The following is a 21,761-nucleotide window of genomic DNA, read 5'->3' as shown; positions in this document are numbered from 1 at the left end:
CAACCCTTGATGCTGAGTGCCAAGCAGGGAGGCAATGGGTCCCATTTTTATAGTCGAAAGTGCATTGAAAATATATGTTTGTATGTACATTGTTCAAAAAAAATTAAAAATTAAAAAAAAAATACTACTACAAAATAAAATAAAACTCAAAAATAAATAAAAAATAAAAATTAATAAAAAAACAAACAAACAAAAAAAACACGTTCTATTTAATGAAGTAGGATACATATGTCGTCCGCATTTTAGGACGTTGTGCGCACTTTTGTATTTGGACAGCCATATCTCACGCCATCCTCCCACAAATTTGCACAGCTCGGGATTTTTTTTTTATTTTTTAAACTTCATCAACAATGTAATACAGAGGTTTTAACAATCGGAACAATAAACATTAATATTAATTGTATATTTTTAAAAACGTCCACAACCTGGACGGGTGCCATTTATTTGCGACACTTGCCGTAAAGCCTCACCAGAGGATTGAATGGAACTTTATTGACACACCCTTGTTAACAACTAACAGTGTCCTTCACCGCGTCTACTTTAAAGCTGTGCTTGTTTGTTTGACAGGAAAAGCACTCTTTTGTGGACCATGGCGGCAAAGGTGTTACCTGTGATCAAGTAAGTGTTTCCTATTTTGGCTGTTGTCGTTTTAAGACGTACATTGAAGTGAAACGCAAAACGAGCTACCGGATTTAACAAGCTAAGCTAGGTCAGTGTACATGTAGTTGGGGGGGTCACATTTAATTGGGCCCTTGTTTACACGGCTGTGTATTATGTCTCGGACAAAAGCACCTTATAATGTGTATATTTATTCTATATTGTGTTCAGCATTCGTTCGTAGTCCGAGCTAAACCTCAGCGTAAGGCAATAAAGGCACACACAAGTACTGCTACAGTCCTGTACTAGCATTTAATGTGACATCCATCCATTTTTTCTACCGCTTGTCCCTTTTGGGGTGGCGGGGGGTGCTGGAGCCTATCTCAGCTGCATTCGGGCGGAATGCGGGGTACACCCTGGACAAGTCGCCACCTCATCACAGGGCCAACAATAGTGTTTATTTACGACATTTTACGACATCATAATATCTCCTTCATTTCCAGGCTGGCCACTAAGGTGACCATTGCAGGAGGGGCTCTCTATGTCGCCTATGATTCCGGGCTCCTGGGCAGCAGTGAGCAGGGCTCCGAGGCTTTGGGGCGGGCCGCATCAGCCATACCGCCCGCTGTAGAGGAGTGGATGAAGTACTTTGGCCTGGAGGTACTGACAACTAATTCATTCATTCATTAATTTTTTCATTTATCTCCTTCATTGATGTGCATTTTTGATCAATAGACGATTAAACTCTAACAACAAAACACATATCTACACACCTATGCTTGAGAAGGAACAGGATGAAGAAAATCTTATATTTCCTGCCACCCTTCAACAGTACCATATTTTTCGGAGTATAAGTCGCACCTGCCGAAAATGCATAATAAAGAAGGAAAAAAACATATATAAGTCGCACTGTAGTATAAGTCGCGTTTTTTGGGGTCATTTATTTGATAAAACCCAACACCAAGAATAGACATTTGAAAGGCAATTTAAAATAAATAAAGAATAGTGAACAACAGGCTGAATAAGTGTACGTTATATGAGGCATAAATAACCAACTGAGAACGTGCCTGGTATGTTAACGTAACATATTATGGTAAGAGTCATTCAAATAACTATAACATATAGAACATGCTATACGTTTACCAAACAATCTGTCACTCCTAATCGCTAAATCCCATGAAATCTTGTACGTCTAGTCTCATGTGAATGAGCTAAATAATGTTTGGTAATGTGTTAATAATTTCACACATAAGTCGCTCCTGAGTACAAGTCGCACCCCCGGCCAAACTATGAAAAAAACTGCGACTTATAGTCCGAAAAATACGGTAGTTAACAGTAGTTAATGGATAGCCCAGATTCACAAGCATACAAACCAAACAAATACATCCAAATATAATAAAAACAAACAAAAAAAACAAGTGCAAAAACTTCATGAAGTACAAACCGAATAAAAAATAATATACACCTCACGGGATGATACAAAACCAGACAAAAAATAAGTAAAATAATAAATATAAAGCAAAATGTAAACACTTACGGCTGTCCATATGATCTTATTGTTCTGTCTTTTATATATTTTTTTCAATTGGAATATATTTCTACAATCTTTTATCTGATAATACATTGTTAACAATACCCTGAAACTGGGCATAAAAGCAAATGGTGATTGTTCGTCATTTGGCAGCACTAAATAAAGTAACATCTTTTTTTATTGCGTCCCTTAGGCTCAACTTCCAACAATACCGAAGGTTGAATTCTCTCCTGTCCAAACTTGGAATTCAGGTGAGCTCTTATTTTGCCTCCTACTTCAGACCTGGGCAAATTAAGGCCCGTTAAAGGCCTACTGAAATGAATTTTTTTTATTTAAACGGGGATAGCAGATCTATTCTATGTGTCATACTTGATCATTTCGCGATATTGCCATATTTTTGCTGAAAGGATTTAGTATAGAACAACGACGATAAAGATTGCAACTTTTGGTATCTGATAAAAAAAAAAGGCTTGCCCCTACCGGAAGTAGCGTGACGTAGTCAGTTGAACATATACGCAAAGTTCCCTATTGTTTACAATGATGGCCGCATGAAGTGAGAGAGATTCGAACCGAGAAAGCGACAATTTCCCCATTAATTTGAGCGAGGATGAAAGATTTGTGGATGAGTAAAGTGCAAGTGAAGGACTAGTGGGGAGTTGAAGCTATTCAGATAGGGAATATGCTGTGAGAGCCGGGGGTGACCTGATATTCAGCTGGGAATGACTACAACAGTAAATAAACACAAGACATATATATACTCTATTAGCCACAACACAACCAGGCTTATATTTAATATGCCACAAATTAATCCTGCATAAAAACACCTACGTGTTTGTTATGCTAGCTCCTAGCTCCTTTGCTAGCTCCTAGCTCCATAGAACACGCCAATACAATTCAAACACCTGATCAACACACACAATCACTCAGCCCAAAAGACCGTTCACCTAACCCAAGGTTCATAAAGCTTATATATTTTTAAAAAGTTACGTACGTGACGCGCACATACGGTCGTTATCAAATGTTTAGCAGCCAGGGCTGCATACTCACGGTACCTGATATTCAGCTGGGAATGACTACAACAGTAAATAAACACAAGACATATATATACTCTATTAGCCACAACACAACCAGGCTTATATTTAATATGCCACAAATTAATCCTGCATAATAACACCTGCGTGTTTGTTATGCTAGCTCCTAGCTCCTCTGCTAGCTCCTAGCTCCATAGAACACGCCAATACAATTCAAACACCTGATCAACACACACAATCACTCAGCCCAAAAGACCGTTCACCTAACCCAAGGTTCATAAAGCTTATATATTTTTAAAAAGTTACGTACGTGACGCGCACGTACGGTACGGTACGTGTTATGCTAGCTCCTAGCTCCTATGCTAGCTCCTAGCTCCATAGAACACGCCAATACAATTCAAACACCTGATCAACACACACAATCACTCAGCCCAAAAGACCGTTCACCTAACCCAAGGTTCATAAGCTTTTCAATCTGGCCCGCCGGACATTCCCAAATATTTTTTTAGATCTTTAAGATGGAAACTATAGCTGCCATTATGATGTGCAGTGATGTTTTCAAATTACTGTAAGTCTTCAATCAATCAATGTTTACTTATATAGCCCTAAATCACGAGTGTCTCAAAGGGCTGCACAAGCCACAACGACATCCTCGGCTCAGATCCCACATCAGGGCAAGAAGAAACTCAACCCAATGGGACAATGTGAAACCTTGGAGGGGACCGCAGATGTGGGGACCCACCCCCTGGGCGACCTGTGCAATGGACGTTGAGTGAATCTAGCATAATATTGTGAGAGTCCAGTCCATAGTGGATCTAACATAATAATGAGAGTCCAGTCCATAGTGGATCTAACATAGTGGATCTAACATAATAATGAGAGTCCAGTCCATAGTGGATCTAACATAATAGTGTGAGAGTCCAGTCCATAGTGGATCTAACATAATAGTGAGAGTACAGTCAATAGTGGGGCCAGCAGGAGACCATCCCGAGCAGAGACAGTTCAGCAGCGCAGAGACGTCCCCAACCGATGCACAGACGAGCGGTCCACCCCGGGTCCCGACTTTGGACAGCCAGCGCTTCATCCGTGGCCACCAAATCTGTGCCCCCCCCTCCACGAAGGAGAGGGGGGCAGAAAAGAAACGGCAGATCAACTGGTCTAAAAGGGGGGGCTATTTAAAGGCTAGAGTATGCAAATGAGTTTTAAGATGGGACTTAAATGCTTCTACTGAGGTAGCATCTCTAACTGTTACATTCCAGAGTACTGGAGCCCGAATAGAAAACGCTCTGGAGCCCGAATAGAAAACGCTCTCTAGCCAGCAGACTTTTTTTCGGCTCTGGGAATCACTAATAAGCCAGAGTTCTTTGAACGCAGATTTCTTGCCGGGACATATGGTACAATACAATCAGCAAGATAGAATGGAGCTATACAAAGTGTTGAACTATACAAAGTATTTCAATGGTTGGAATCTGCCCTTTTGCATGATATACTAGTTTATTATGGTAATCTAAGGCCCTGTCTACCCTTAAACGAATAATTATTTAGCCTAAGCCCCGTTTCAGCCACACTAATCTATTGTTTAAGGTCCCTACTTGGACAATTTTTTACACGGGTAAGTGCTCCGTGTATTTCTTGAATCTCCGGCTCTTAGCTTCGTATGGACTCATTGATCGTTTACAAACTGAGTTCGGAGAGGAAGTTAAGTCAGAAAGACTGCGCCCCACACGGGAAGTGACGTCAGAAAGAACGCACCACAGTCAGCTTCATAACAACCCGGAGCTAACCACTGTAAAGATGGAGGCGAGTCATCCAGACATGCCCGTGTTTCTCCTTCTACGTGTACAGACGCTTGTGGAAATCACACATGAATACCTTAAGTGAAGGAAACGCGTGATTGCAGCTATTTCGTATACTACACATCTCAGACCGCAAGAGAACTTTCGAATGTCCGGGTCAGCTGTGATTCTACTTACCGAAAAACTTTGTCCCTTCCACCCGTGGATGTGATAACAAATGTAGCGTGTGCATTGTATTACCTGGCCGTCGAGTGAAGACTACGGAAAACATTGAATGAATTTGGACTGGCATAGCAGACTATCAGTTATTGTCCGCCATGTTAGTCGCGGACTCAACGTCTAGGTCCAGAGTATATAAAGTCACCAAAAACGAATGGACGATGAAGGTGAAGGCAAAAGAGTGAGTGTCCTGACCAGATATCTAGATCCCTAGATTGATTGATGTCAAATGTTCTTTATCACTTTATCACATTTTTTACTTTTACATGTCCAATAAAGATTTGATTAATTTATGATGGCTCAGGTGTGATTCACTACACTGGGCCCAACAGCACACTGGATTCCAGTTAATTGAAATACCACTGGATATTGTTCAGATAAGTTTAATTTAATTTAAAAACTAGCACACAAAGCAACACTGGGGGTGACTATGATGTGTGCATTTTCTGCGCATGCGTACTAGGTTGCGTTGCGCCAGCGGACAAAGGGAGGCAGGGGGTCTTAAACGACCATTGTGTGTGTGTGTGTGTGTGTGTGTGTGTGTGTGTGTGTGTGTGTGTGTGTGTGTGTGTGTGTGTGTGTGTGTGTGTGTGTGTGTGTGTGTGTGTGTGTGTGTGTGTGTGTGTGTGTGTGTGTGTGTGTGTGTGTGTGTGTGTGTGTGTGTGTGTGTGTGTGTGTGTGTGTGTGTGTGTGTGTGTGTGTGTGTGTGTGTGTGTGTGTGTGTGTGTGTGTGTGTGTGTGTGTGTGTGTGTGTGTGTGTGTGTGTGTGTGTGTGTGTGTGCAAGGTGGGATTTACCCTGGATAACCTTAGCCCACTTAGTGTAGAAGGGGCCTAAGTCACAGCAGCTCAGATGAGGCGCCAATCAGTGTGGGTGGGGAGCGTTTCCACAGAGTGTTTCCACAGAGGCCAGCCTGAAATGCGGGTGTCAGGGACAAACGCGGAAGGAGATATTTACAACACAGTTCTAAAGCTTAGTGATGTATCAGATGGTAGGTGGGTTTATTTTTTACCCTTCGCATTCATATTTCGCTGTGTTTGTTGCATTTTTGTTGCGTTTTGCTTGATTGCAAAATATGTTGATTGAGAGGGGGTGTCAATATTCAGTGTTTTATCGTTCATAGTTAATATTGTAAATCCCATATTCTTTATTTTCATGTACATTCTGGGTGTCTCATTTGGTTAAAAAAAACTTCCATTCCATTCCGTTTTTTAAGGTGGTCTGTCATAAAGTTTTTAGCATTCAATCAGACATTATTGTGAGGTTTTGTATTAGTGTTCCTAAAAATAAATAGACCGACCCCCAGACAGATTTTTTTCTCTAAATCTGGCTCACCGAGTCAAAATAATTGACCTGTCCTACCTTATAATTAAAACCACCCTTTTGTTTGGACTTTCGACCGTTTTCCCCATTACAATTAAAAAAAGATCTGCTCCACAGTCAAATTGACCCATCATAAAACCTGTATTAACCCACATACACCCCTCAGGCCCAAACAGACATTATATGTTTTACTTATGTGGTATGATAGATCAGTTTTACGGTTCATGGTCTGAAATTTCGACAGGGTCTTTTTTCCCCCAATAAAATTGCATTGTGTTTTTGATTGCAACATTGTTGATATATAAACATAACATATACACACTTTCCCTTAATTTTTTTTTAAAATTAATCCAACAAAACAATACACAGCAATACCATAACAATGCAATCCAATTCCAAAACCAAACCCGACCCAGCAACACTCAGAACTGCAATAAACAGAGCAATTGAGAGGAGACACAAACACGACACAGAACAAACCAAAAGTAGTGAAACAAAAATGAATATTATCAACAACAGTATCAATATTAGTTACAATTTCAACATAGCAGTGATTAAAAATCCCTCATGGACATTATCATCAGACATTTATAAAATAAAAAAAATAAAAAACAATAGTGTCACAGTGGCTTACACTTGCATCACATCTCATAAGCTTGACAACACACTGTGTCCAATATTTTCACAAAGATAAAATAAGTCATATTTTTGGTTCATTTAATAGTTAAAACAAATTTACATTATTGCAATCAGTTGATAAAACATTGTCCCTTACAATTATAAAAGCTTTTTACAAAAATCTACTACTCTGCTTGCATGTCAGCAGACGGGTAGATCCTGCTGAAATCCTATGTATTGAATGAATAGAGAATCCTTTTGAATCGGGAAAAAAATAGTTTTTGAATCGAGAATCGTGTTGAATTGGGAAAAAAAATCGATTTTGAATCGAACCGTGACCCCAAGAATCGATATTGAATCGAATCGTGGGACACCCAAAGATTCACAGCCCTAATATATATATATATATACAGTGGGGCAAAAAAGTATTTAGTCAGCCACCCATTGATTGTCAATGGGTGGCTGACTAAATACTTTTTTGCCCCACTGTATATATATATATATATATATATATATATATATATATATATATATATATATATATATATATATATATATATATATATATATATATATATATATATATATATATATATATATATACCGTAATTTCCGGACTATAAGCCGCTACTTTTTCCCCTCGTTCTGGTCCCTGCGGCTTATACAAGGGTGCGGCTTATTTACGGCCTCTTCTTCTCCGACACCGACGAAGAGGATTTCGGTGGTTTTAGTACGCAGGAGGAAGACGATGACACAATGATTAAAGACTGACTTTTCATATACCGGTAGGCTGGTTATTTTGATAACGTTCAGGCGAGCACTTTGTATTACTTTGCACCGTTGTATTATTTGTACTCTGTACGAATGCTGTTCGCCATGTCAAAGATGTGAAAGTTTGATTGAATGATTCAAAGATTTTTTGTTAATAAATGGGACGCTTTGCGTTCCCAAACAGTCATCTCTGTCCCGACAATCCCCTCCGTGGTAGCAGGAACCCCTATATACTACGCTAATTACACATCAAAACCCTGCGGCTTATAGTCGGGTGCGGCTTATATATGGAGCAATCTGTATTTTCCCCTAAATTTAGCTGGTGCGGCTTATAGTCAGGTGCGGCTTATAGTCCGGAAATTACGGTATATAAAAAGTGTGAACTTAAGCTCAACCAAGTCCTGCCTGCTTTATCTCTCATTCTTGCTCAGTATTTTTGCATTTTCTCATTATAAATAAAAATATTTTTTAAAATTTTTGACAAAAGGGCCATAACACATGAAAAAACAAGTTATATAACCTTTATATCAATAGATGGAACTGAACGTTGAAAAAAACAGTTTATCGCAGACTTACTGTATGATGCTTTTATGAGCCGATCCCTTTTTGGGTCCGAAAAGTAAGTGTGCATAGTCAATCTTTAGGTTGCACAAGGGTTAACTGAATAGGCAATGTTTTAGGTAACCATTTTAGTCATAACGGTTTAAAAGATGTTAATATTAGGATGTGTTTGTCTATTGCAGGAGTGCGGCGGTCCATTTCAGCTCTGTCAGACGGTCCGAGGAAAGCAGCTGACTATTCCAGTCAGGGTTTGCAGTATGTGAAAGACCTCACCAAGTAGATGCTTATTGTTAGTAATATTCAAGACGTTGCACTCAACTGACATGTACTCAATGCCTATAGAAGAAGCACGCATGTTGAAATCAGGGTTCCACTAAAGAGGAATGAATGTGCGGGTTATGTTGTACATAATGCTATAAAGTGAAAATATGTTTTTAAAAAACAATGACTTAAATTGTCTATTCTTTAAATGCTACACTTGTGTGAGTGAATTAGATATTCTCAATGTTTTCTAACACATTAGGTACACTTGCCCCATCTAATCACATGCAAAAGCTGTGTGTCAAAGACCCTGACTTTTTGCCTATTTGTTAGAACTGGGAGGACAAAGTTGATGTTAGTATGACAGCCTGTGTAGTTTTCGCACAAAAAAGAAAAAGCAGGGTGACTTTCTTTTCCCTGTGTAAAAGTTAAGCAGTTTTATGTGAACACATTTTTGATGAATGTTCGTTCTGCACCTAAGAATACATTTTGTTACACTATTTAAAAATGGTGTTACCCTATGTAAAAAAATAACTTGTTTTTCACCTTTAGATATTTAGATGGGTAAACACTCAATACAAATCCATCAACTTTAGAAAATGTATCTAATTGGGTCACATTTGAGTTGTATTTGGGTTTTTACTGATGGTTAAAATCCTAAAAATAATGTTAAAGGGTACGACCAGTTAGGTCAGGGGTCGGCAACCCAAAATGTTGAAAGAGCCATATTGGACCAAAAATATCCATCCATCCATTTTCTACCGCTTATTCCATTTGGGGTCGCGGGGGGCGCTGGAGCCGATCTCAGCTACAATCGGGCGGAAGGCGGGGTACACCCTGGACAAGTCGCCACCTCATCACAGGGCCAACACAGATAGACATACAACATTCACACTCCCATTCCCACACTAGGGCCAATTTAGTGTTGCCAATCAACCTATCCCCAGGTGCATGTCTTTGGAGGTGGGAGGAAGCCGGAGTACCCGGAGGGAACCCACGCAGTCACGGGGAGAACATGCAAACTCCACACAGAAAGATCCCGAGGCCGGGATTGAACTCACGACTACTCAGAACCTTCGCATGGACCAAATTATTTTTTTTTTAAATCTGTCTGGAGCCGCAAAAAATGTAAAGCCTTATAAAAGTGTTAAAATTAAGGCAAAACATGATGTGTCTATATTAGCTCTATTAGACTACTATCAAGATGACTATGTGTCGCAGGCTGATGCAAATCTTCGTTAAAAGAAATGTTGAAATGTAATATTTTTTTCTACACATTTTTTACAACATTGGAAAACATTACTAAAACGGAGGCTTTTCAGAGGGTGTGATAACTCCTGGAAATGACTGGCTTAGAATGGCCAAAGGTAAAGATGTGTGTGTTCAAGTTGAAGGAAACGGAAACTCCAAATAAAATGAAATCAAATATACCTAAAATACGAAGCATAATGATCCATTATGTACATACAGCTAGCATAAATAGCATGTTAGCATCGATTAGCTTGCAGTCATGGAGTGACCAAATATGTCTGATCAGCACTCCACACAAGTCAATAACATCAACAAAGCTCACCTTTGTGGATTCACGCACAGCTTAAGACGTTTGATGGACAAAATGAGACAATGTAGTGGCATAAAACACGTCTTTCTGTGGCAGCGTCAAGGAAAGTTGTACATGTAAACAAACGACGGTGCGTTCAAGGACTTTCGAAATCAGGACAAAATGGCGCGTGCCAAATACTCTCATCATTGAAGCATTTTTAATATAAACAGTGGAATTTCTAACAATTAGGAAGGTTTGTGTCATGATTGTCCTCCTACAGAAACCATATTAAAACAAAAAATATATGTTTTTCCTCATCTTTTTCCATTTTTGAAAGGGGCGGCGCTAAAGAGCCGCTTGTGGCTCGAAAGCCGTGCGTTGCTGACCCCCGAGTTAAGTTATCAAGTGTAGAAATGACACAACTAGAACCAGAGTTGGTGTGAGCTACACGGCCTGTTTATTGTTTGGATGCCATATCCACGAGAACAATCACAACAGGTGACAAAAAAACACTTTTACACAACTTTTGGAAATGTAAATACTGTAAGTGCTGCAGTATTTTTTTAATTATTTCAACATCATGCCTATATAACAAAGCATATTTGGACGCATTATTTTGAAGCGAGGCTATCTACCGGTCTAAACATGTAAACGTAATACAATAAAGTGCTCCTGGTAATATCGGCGGAGATTACATGATCATAGGTTTAAAGAACATACTGCATTTAGAAGCAAAAACACAACACGAGAATACACTCACCGTTGCAGCCTATTATTAAGACACTTGAACACAACACAAACAAGCCTTCATACGCCGCGATTAATCTTTTAAGATATGTACAATATTGCAAAACATGACGGGCCTGAAGGCACTTTTTTGTGTGTGTGTGTGAAGTGTCATTGTGGAAGCAAGCATGTGGCGGCTTGAAACATCACAACAGGGTGTTTTTCTTCGGAGCTTTTGTCAAAATGTCAAAGGGAGCAGACGACCAGCGAAAACGACGCTGAATGTCTTGAAAAGCACTTGTCTGAAATTCCACTTCAATAACTACATTATTCCACAAATAATGGAGTTAACTCCCTATGTGGAGGGTTATCTAAAGGTAGGCTGACTTGTGCACGTCACGCTTGTTAGCTAGCTAGGCTTTCTGTGCAACTCTTTTGGTCATTAATTTAATGCCTGGATTAGACACTCGGCCATCCCCTCTGACGCCATCTTGATCCAGGCTTGGCGGGGAAGGCTTTTTGGTGGGCTTCCGATCTGACCCAACAATACAACAAGGACGCGCTGCCCGTGTGTGCCGTACATATGAGAACAGTACAGCGGACGCTACACTTGTGCTGTGCAAACATACAAAGAAAAAGCCAAAAAAAGATTGCAAGCATGAATTACTTTGGGCTTTAAATAACAAAAATGAGTGAGAGGGCATTGGGGTCTCCTTTTAGGTGGTTTTGACCAGGTCGTAGACGTGGACGTGAAAGTCATCATCGTATTTGATGTAATAGACAGAGGGCTTGGCTGGGACCTGGTAGATGACCAGGCCCGTCCTCTTCACGCCTTTGTCAGTGACGTACTCCACCTGCTTGCCCACCAGGCTCTCCGTATCTTCTCCCGGCTTCCTGTCGGCAGGCAGCAGGTGCTTGTTTTCTGGGGGCAAGAAGTGGAAAGTTCAGGTTGACATAAGCAAACACACCTTTCTTAAAATCAACAAAATCTGGGAAATGATGTAGGAAGAGCTGCGGCTGGAGAAACAAATTTTTCCAATCTTGCAAATTTCAGTTATTTTTAAAAGCAAACTATTTTTTTAAATGTCTGGGGTGAGCGGAAAAGTTCACAAAATATGTTTCAGAAAATCTTATATTTTCCTCGGAAGCTTACTGTGCCACACCTTGAACCCCCCGTGGTATAAACCCCTTAGTTACACCGCAAGTAACATTAACTCTCCAATTTGTTACAATGCATAATTATATTGTCACAAAAAAGTGTCAAATGTAAAATAGCTGTCTTCAAATTGTAAAAACTAGTTAACTCATTTGTAAGCCATAGCTAGTTTTCTTTGTTTAATATTTATTATTAATAATATTTGAAAGTTTAAATATTACAAGAAATCACGCTAATATTGATAGCAATTCAAAAATCACATATTATACTAAACATGTATGCTATTTTTTTCTGTTCTTATATACTAAAATGTTTACCATATTGTGACCTCGTTGTTTTTTGATGTTTAAAAATATACTGTATATATTTTCCTGGCTGGGAAGAAGGTTTAAACATCTCTGCTTAACACAATTACTGTTCTGAAATATTGCAAGACAGTCCTAAGGATAAATTGCTCAGCGTTTACATTTAGAGAAAGGGCTCTACTGACCAAAATATACTAGAAATGAATAGTTACATTTGCCACAAATGCATTTGGATAGATCTGTTCGCCATCACTTATAAACACATTATAATGGGAATTTGTGTGAATGTAGCATGTCATTCCAATTAGTGCTGCAGCTATTGATTATTTTAGTAATCGGTTTGTTTTAGGGAAAATAGTCAAATTTAAATATCTGCTTGCCATAACCTTCATTATTTTTTTCTAATTTATTTTAACATGTGCAATGATGAGCTAAAAAAAATGTGTTCGCCGCCATATAGATAACAGCACCCACACACCACAGCTTTCAATAACAGTTTTTAGGCCTCTCTCTAATAACCTTAATATATTTATATACCTATTTTCTTTTTATATCATCGTTTTGCATCTTGGAAAAATATTTCAGTTTTCAAGTAAATATTGAACAAAACGAAGGGGAGTGTCTGGAGTTATTTTTTCGAGGAAGTATAGAAGCGTCAATCTAAACACCATTATGCATTATATCCTCACAAAGAGATAAACAAGACAACACAGTGCTTGGACATTTGATCCTCGTATTTTATATTGAGAATATTATCTATTTGATCACCATTAATCATAATAACATCAAGTTATAAGAATAAAACAATCATATGGGTTTAAGTTAACTAGATGTATGCATGTTCTGATGTAGTGCTTTGTTGAAAAAAAAAAAAGGTATAGAAAAAGTATGTCATTAGTCCCAAAGTTTATGGTCTTACCACAGCCTGCTAGTGTTCATAGTCAGGTTGCCTGCGACTAAAGATTTTTATAGTAGAATCTGATTGGTTAGATTTGTCGACCATTGGTGATAGACAAAATCTAAGTTGTATTTATTTATTTTTTTTCTTTCAAAGAGCGCAGCTATTGGGGATCCCCGCAAATACACATATCTCAAAGAAACAGGCTAAAACACGTTCGAGATTGGATGGTTTGTAAAGTCATTGGGGGCTGAAGTCTATCAGGAGCAGGGGTTCTTAACCTTTTTGACCTCAGGGCCCAACTCATATAATACTGAATTAGTAATCTTACTTCCATTCATCCATCCATCTACTTTGCTTATCTGAGGTCGGGTCACTGGGGCAGCAGCCTAAGCAGAGAAGCCCAGACTTCCCTCTCCCCAGCTACTTTGTCCAGCTCTTCCTAGGAGATCCCAAGGCGTTCCCAGGCCAGCTGGGAAACATAGTCGCTTCACCGTATCCTGGGTCTTCCCCAGGCCTTCTACCAGTCCGATGTGCTCTAAACACCTCCCCAGGGAGGCCTTCGGGGGTATCCGAACCACCTCAGCTGGCTCCTTTCGATGTGGAGGAGCAGTGGATTTACTCTGAGCTCCACCCGAATGATAGCTTCTCACCCCATCTAAGGGAGAGCCCTGACACCCGGCGGAGGAAACACATTTCGGCCGTTTAAACCCATGATTTTCTACTTTCGGTCATAACCCAGAGCTCATGACCATAGGCGAGGATGGGAACGCAGATCAACCGGTAAATTGAGAGCTTTGCCTTCCTGCCGCTCCTTCTTCGCCAGGACTGATCGATACAGGGTCCACATCACTCCAGATGCCACACCGATCCGCCTGTCAGTCTCAAGAGCCACTCTTCCTCTATTCATGAACGAGAGCCCAAGGTACTTAAACTCGGAGCAAGGTCTCCTCCCCAACCCGGAGATGGCATTCCACCTTTTTACGGGGGAGAAGTAATCTTATTTTTTATTTGAATCATATTCAATAATTATGGGCCTGCTTGCAAGCAGCCCATATTATTATTGCTCATACTTCAACTTTTATTATTATAGTTGTGCACGTTTGTCTTATGATTAATACGAGACGAACAGGCCAACAAACCCCCACGTATGTTACACCGTCGGAAAGGTCAGCGGTAGTTTAAGCTGGGAACATTTTGTGTTACCATGGCGATGCTATTCACAAATAAATAAAAACATGGGCCAATTTAATGGGTACATACCCTTTTAATGGACAATTGCTTTGAGACAAATGCCAAAAAGACAAGATTACCTCCTCTTGTAACTCAGCCATACTTTCACGTAGCTCGGTGTTTAACGTCTCATTTTGTTCACATACTTGTCTACTTTAACCCTGGCTAAAAAATTTTTACGTCCTATTTTTGGTTTTGGCTGGATGGCCTTTGGAAGGAAGGCCAGCTCTGTTGCTCATTGTGCACAGTTACACTTAAAACTGGCGAATTCGGACACTCGGCACCATCTTCAAAGTACGGCGGCTTCCGATGACACCCGGCCAGAGGTCCAGGGCACAGATAGCAGGCCCATCAAAATTTCCGTGGGAATTTTGTAGTTATTACTACCTTACTTACATTTTACCCAATTAAATGTTTATTTAACACACAAACATTAGGCTTAAACCAAGCTGCTTAGAAAAAGTAAGTAAATACTAATACTAATAAAACACTGATAAATACTACCGGTAATCAAATATACGGCATAAGAAAAAAAATCATAAGTAACCGATGAAAAATAAAGTAAATTAATAATGTATATGTTTATTAAATAAACTGTCAATAAAACTAAAATGCAAATAAAAATACAGCTTTAATACTTTAGTCATACATTTTGCGCATACGAAACTTCTCCATGACTTTCACTCCAGACTTCTTCTGTTAGTTTGATACAGTCGTGCATAGAGAGAGTATGGCCGACTAAACAACAAGCGCCATGTTTTCTACCAAGGACGTGTGCAGCTATGCCTGGATGCATGCAATTGCTGTTGTTTTGACGTTAGTCTTATAAAAATAATAAACCAAAATAATACACCTATATATAGTTCTAAACATACTCCAGCTCATAAACTTACAATAAAACATGATTTTATTTCCATCACAGTAAAATTTTGCGGCCGTATTTGCCGCACTCTGCTGCTACATTCCTGCAGTGTTTCGCGACCAGCTGGCCCTCAAACACGCACTTGACAGCGCAATAGATGTAAAAAAATACACAAAACGACCCACACAAATAAGTTATTACTCTCATTTTATTTACTTTGTACAGAATTTTAACTGCTCATTGATTTTCAATCATTTTGATTCAATAAATAAAGGGTTGAAATGTTCTCAATATTCAACATTATGTATTATTCTAAGTGATCTTTCTTTTTTGTAGCATGCTAAGTGAATAAGCATACTTTTGTAGTTATTTCCTCATATTTCTGCACAATAACTCAGTTATGGTAACACTGGCGAGCTGTAAAGAATATGGAGGGATTTTTGGTCCAGAACATATTTTGCTTTATTGATGTACAAACCCCGTTTCCATATGAGTTGGGAAATTGTGTTAGATGTAAATATAAACAGAATACAATGATTTGCAAATCATTTTCAACCCATATTCAGTTGAATATGCTACAAAGACAACATATTTGATGTTCAAACTGATAAACTTTTTTTTTTGTGCAAATAATCATTAACTTTAGAATTTGATGCCAGCAACACGTGACAAAGAAGTTGGGAAAGGTGGCAATAAATACTAATAAAGTTGAGGAATGCTCATCAAACACTTATTTGGAACATCCCACAGGTGGACAGGCAAATTGGGAACAGATGGGTGCCATGATTGGGTATAAAGGTAGATTCCATGAAATGCTCAGTCATTCACAAACAAGGATGGGGCGAGGGTCACCACTTTGTCAACAAATGCGTGAGCAAATTGTTGAACAGTTTAAGAAAAACCTTTCTCAACCAGCTATTGCAAGGAATTTAGGGATTTCACCATCTACGGTCCGTAATATCATCAAAGGGTTCAGATAATCTGGAGAAATCACTGCACGTAAACACCTAAGCCCGTGACCTTCGATCCCTCAGGCTGTACTGCATCAACAAGCGACATCAGTGTGTAAAGGATATCACCACATGGGCTCAGGAACACTTCAGAAACCCACTGTCAGTAACTACATTTGGTCGCTACATCTGTAAGAGCAAGTTCAAACTCTTCTATGCAAGGCGAAAACTGTTTATCAACAACACCCAGAAACACCGTCTGCTTCGCTGGGCCTGAGCTCATCTAAGATGGACTGATACAAAGTGGAAAAGTGTTCTGTGGTCTGACGAGTCCACATTTCAAATTGTTTTTGGAAACTGTGGACGTCGTGTCCTCCGGACCAAAGAGGAAAAGAACCATCCGGATTGTTATAGGCGCAAAGTTGAAAAGCCAGCATCTGTGATGGTATGGGGGTGTATTAGTGCCCAAGACATGGGTAACTTACACATCTGTGAAGGCGCCATTAATGCTGAAAGGTACATACAGGTTTTGGAGCAACATATGTTGCCATCCAAGCAACGTTACCATAGACGCCCCTGCTTATTTCAGCAAGACAATGCCAAGCCACGTGTTACATCAACGTGGCTTCATAGTAAAAGAGTGCGGGTACTAGACTGGCCTGCCTGTAGTCCAGACCTGTCTCCCATTGAAAATGTGTGGCGCATTATGAAGCCTAAAATACCACAACAGAGACCCCCGGACTGTTGAACAACTTAAGCTGTACATCAAGCAAGAATGGGAAAGAATTCCACATGAGAAGCTTAAAAAATGTGTCTCCTTAGTTCCCAAACGTTTACTGAGTGTTGTTAAAAGGAAAGGCCATGTAACACAGTGGTGAACATGCCCTTTCCCAAATACTTTGGCACGTGTTGCAGCCATGAAATTCTAAGTTAATTATTATTTGCAAAAAAAAATCATTGTATTCCTTTTATATTTACATCTAACACAATTTCCCAACTCATATGTATTTCTGGCCACTTAATGTTGAATATCTCTATATGAAATTTCTAGTTAATTTCATCACCTATTATTACACCCAAAATGTGGTTTCTTTTACTCTTTCATTGTCTACTCAGTCTATTTTTTTTTGTGTGTGACTTTTTCTGCTGTTACCGAATTTAATTATTTTAGTTTTATGGCGATTCAAAGACTCTGTTTTTGTCAAACTATCTCTTTAATTTGTCCATTTATGCTTTTATCAATTGTATTAACCTTGTGGTTAGAGTGTCTGCCCTGAGATCGGTATGTCGTGAGTCATACCAAAGACTATAAAAGTGGGACCCATTACCTCCACTCAGCATCAAGGGTTGGAATTGGGGGTTAAATCACCAAAATGATTGCTGGGTGCGGCAACCGCTGCTGCTCGCTGCTCCCCTCACCTCCCAGGGGGTGAACAAGAGGATGGGTCAAATGCAGAGGACAAATTTCACCACACCTAGTGTGTGTGTGAGACAATGATTGGTACTTTAACTTAACTTAACTTTGAGGATATTGCAGACACTGCTGTTGCCGTGATGTCAATAGATGACGAAGGCAGTGAGTGATAGCTCAAAGGCAATGTCCTTTTGGCCCCCTTGACACTTGTTCGGGTATTTGGGTCTCTCCGAGCCTGCGGATCAGCCTCTATTGCGGTGGTTCCGCCTCGCACGGCCCTGGCTGACCTAACGGAAGTGAGACCAAGGCGACCCATCTGCCCCGATTCGGTGTTTAGGTGACCTCTAAATGTGGAAAAAGTGTTTCCATCATGCTTTTGCGGAAAAATTCAATATCGAAACGTCTCAAAAACCACCTCATGAGAGCGCAAAAATGTTTAGCGATATTTGGGAGGTCTTTCAAAATATAGGTGTTTCCATTACTAGTTTTTCATTGCAATATTTAGGTGTTGCGCATTTCTGGTTGTAATGGAAACACAGCTACAGAGATCAACTGGAAAAAAGTGTCTTAAAGCGACACAGGAGGAGTTACGATGGTAATGTAAAAGATAACGGTGATCAACACATGTCGAGCCACTAAAAAATAGGCCTTGAAAAGAGGGGTTGTTTTATATTTGGACACTCATTCAGTTGACCCATATGGTATGCTTGTCAAAAAGACTGTGCAAGTTGGTTAAATAAGTTTTAGTTTGTCATTACATACTTTTCAATTGAGTTCCTCGGGTGCAATTAACAAGACCACACAACTTTTAGAGAAGTTACGTACACATTACCTGCTTCGGGCAAAATCCTGAGGTCTCCGTCGGCATAGTCGTCCCACAGCTGGTACATATAAAGCACCGGGTCCTTTTCATAGGTGATATAATACCAATTGGTCATAATGGGAGCTCTGGAGAGGACCATGCCCCTCCACTCGTTCTTCTCTCCATCCTCCTTTTCAAAGAGATGCTCCACAGCTTTGCCCACCAGCTCCTCTGCCCCAGGAGGTATCCTGATCCTGTTGTTCACTACGGAGAAAAGGTGTGATAGAGAAATGTATAATACATCTCGATACTTCTTTAACATTGCATTAGCTTACCGACGCTTTCCGAGAGGACCTGCAGGTTAGACACTCGCTCGTCTTTGAACAGTTCGATGCCGTACACGCAGTCGAAGCCGTCGTACTTGACCATGAAGAGCGACGGGTTCACGCTGAGCCTGTCCAGCACGGTGCCCTTCCATTTGCTTTGGTTGCCCTTCTCGCGCCAGTTGTGCTGAATGCGAAGTCCCAAGATGCAGTTGGGGTCAGGGGTTAGTGTGTCACTCAGTTCCCCGCTGCTTCGCTTTCTGCAAAATAAGTGTATAAATTGCCTTTCAGAGGGGAACTTTGACTTGAGTCAGTAAACAATGCATACAGTATCAGAACAGGACCTTGAAAGGAAAAATTTAAACTGCACCAGACACATCTATAAATGTTATCGACCTTTATAAAGATGATATGCTAATTTTGACAAACAGGTATAACGTTAATATGTTTACAGTTTTTTTGGCCGGAGCATTGCCATAGAAGTGCATTACATCATATACAGAGATCTTTCTGAATTATTACAACTTTAAAAAAAACAACTAATTTAAATATAATAATACAACTTAAGGACCATTGCAAACTGCAATCACAATAATAAACATATATTAATAAAATGAGATGTATTCTACATAAATATGTGTTAATAAAACACCATTAAACAATTATAAATGTTATTTCATAATCACAAAGGTCATTGAATGTCAGTCTTTTTTTTAGTTTCAACGTTTTTATTGAACATTACATTTCACAATTTTTAAATTTGATATATATTTGTAATATTATCAACATTATGATTATTGTGACATCGTTGATGATGAACACTTTTTTTATTTTCATAAAGAAAAATAATTTTTAGCAATTGCAAAAGAGTCATCATCTTTTATGTATGAAAAAATTAGAAACATAATTGAACATATGAATGAAATACAAATAAAATTAAGTTTGGGAAAATAATATATTTATATTGCATGTGTATCTTTGATATATATATATATATATATATATATATATATATATATATATATATATATATATATATATATATATATTAGGGCTGCAACTAACGATTAATTTGATAATCGATTAATCTGTCGATTATTACTTCGAATAATCGATTAATAATCGGATAAGAGACAAACTACATTTCTATCCTTTCCAGTATTTTATTGAAAAAAAACAGCATACTGGCACCATACTTATTTTGATTATTGTTTCTCAGCTGTTTGTACATGTTGCAGTTTATAAATAAAGGTTCTATGCGCATAGCATAGATCCAACGAATCGATGACTAAATTAATCGGCAACTATTTTTATAATCGATTTTAATCGATTTAATCGATTAGTTGTTGCAGCCCTAATATATATATATATATATATATATATATATATATATATATATATATATATATATATATATATATATATATATATATATATATATATATATATATATATATCCATTAAATAAATGGCTGTAAAAATAATTCAAAATACCATTAAATAAACATATAAGCTATTACATAATTAAAAAGGAATATATGAATCAGTCATACATGAATATGTTTTGATAATAAGTTATTATATTATACATTAAAACAATGAATTGTGATGTGATAAAATGGTTCAGATTTAAATTAATTCACATTGTAAAAATATTTTTTGTAGGCAATGTGTTGAATTTGGCTTATAAACCCTTCATACAATCCTATAGTAAACATTATTATTATTATCACGATGCACTATTATACTCTTGTATTGGATCTCATTCACATGTGTACCTAATGTTATGGCCCAAGGTAGATTGATAACTGTAAACTTTTACTGTAGGCTAAAGTGAGGCAATTTCACACTGACTGGATTATGTTATTCATAGATGTTTTGATACAAATATATTATGTTTCTATACAGATGTAGTGCCTCTTTACATTTAGCATATAGCTCTGCTTAAGTACAGCAACTTGGTGTGAACATACCTGCCTCTTTTCTTTGACATGCCTCCAAGGATGTAAAAAAGTTACTGGCTAAAACCAAAAAGAAAAAGAAAGACTGTCAGTCAATCTTATTATTGTAATATGATAACGCTGGGAGGAGGGCATCTCCAGATGACGTCATCACACTCCGACGAGATTGACAGCCCCAACAGCCAATGGCATCACGTCCCAGGGAAACACTTCCTGTGTATTTCCGTCGCCTAAAACCCCAGTTCTGTTTTAACGCCAGTGCTAGCAACGTGACATATTAGCATTTGTGACAATACGGAGCGAGAAAGCGGCGACAAGTCTCACCTGTGTTGGATGTCGTCCAACATATAAGTCAAACCGTCATGTCGTGTTAACACTTCACCTTTCTCGCCTTTAGCTTTACCTCAATGCAGACGTCCCAGAAGCAAGTGGGGGCGGCTAAAAAAAAAAAAAAAAGGCTACATCCGCCCTTCCAAAGTTCCACAGCTCCAAAAAAATAGTGACAGGAATGGACGCTAACCACCCTACATCCTAGCTGCGTGGACTCATGTTCGTCTCACCTCCACGTAGATTTCATATCAGAATGCTTCCCTTTGTCTGCCACACTAATCGAGCGTTGCTACACGCCACAACCACACGGTAAATCTCGCGAAACCTGTGTGGGGCTGGAGATAGAGGACGCGTACTTCATTTCCCATAATGCCTAGCGTCACGAACAAGGGGAGAGTACGTAAGATGGCACGCAATGAACACTGGGAAATAAAGGCCAAACGGTGATCTTTGGTCCAGCAGGCAGAGTAAGTATAGTATGTTTTAACTACGTTTATGTATTTTACTACTTTTTGAATATATATGTTTTACTTTTACAAACATTTAATTAT

At 38.9% G+C, this 21,761-nt stretch overlaps 2 protein-coding genes across 5 annotated transcripts; one reads left to right on the top strand and one right to left on the bottom strand.

Annotated features, from left to right (window-relative positions):
* The first annotated feature begins 447 nt into the window (after window positions 1–447).
* micos13 (mitochondrial contact site and cristae organizing system subunit 13) lies at window positions 448–8,891 on the top strand. The gene is made up of 4 exons (XM_062038922.1): window positions 448–618; window positions 1,101–1,257; window positions 2,322–2,379; window positions 8,629–8,891. The coding sequence occupies exons 1-4, from the start codon at window positions 590–592 to the stop codon at window positions 8,724–8,726; spliced, it is 342 nt and encodes a 113-aa protein (XP_061894906.1). The 5' UTR covers window positions 448–589; the 3' UTR covers window positions 8,727–8,891.
* A 1,726-nt stretch (window positions 8,892–10,617) lies between these two features.
* On the bottom strand, window positions 10,618–21,557 carry LOC133644438 (spindlin-1-like). 4 transcript variants are annotated; one of them, XM_062038919.1, is made up of 5 exons: window positions 21,441–21,540; window positions 20,893–20,940; window positions 18,932–19,179; window positions 18,627–18,860; window positions 10,621–11,898 (listed from the first exon to the last, which is right to left on the bottom strand). In XM_062038919.1, the coding sequence occupies exons 2-5, from the start codon at window positions 20,910–20,912 to the stop codon at window positions 11,693–11,695; spliced, it is 708 nt and encodes a 235-aa protein (XP_061894903.1). In that variant the 5' UTR covers window positions 20,913–20,940; window positions 21,441–21,540; the 3' UTR covers window positions 10,621–11,692. The 4 variants fall into 4 exon arrangements, with proteins under 4 accessions (XP_061894904.1, XP_061894903.1, XP_061894902.1 ...); XM_062038918.1 differs by having other exon boundaries at window positions 10,622–11,898; window positions 21,284–21,557; XM_062038917.1 differs by having other exon boundaries at window positions 10,624–11,898; window positions 21,205–21,557.
* Between the last annotated feature and the right edge of the window lie 204 nt (window positions 21,558–21,761).

Source organism: Entelurus aequoreus, linkage group LG27 (genome assembly GCF_033978785.1).
Source record: "Entelurus aequoreus isolate RoL-2023_Sb linkage group LG27, RoL_Eaeq_v1.1, whole genome shotgun sequence".
Taxonomy (NCBI): domain Eukaryota; kingdom Metazoa; phylum Chordata; class Actinopteri; order Syngnathiformes; family Syngnathidae; genus Entelurus; species Entelurus aequoreus.
The sequence above is the reverse complement of the archived record's forward strand: the minus strand, read 5'-3'. Positions and strand labels throughout refer to the sequence as shown.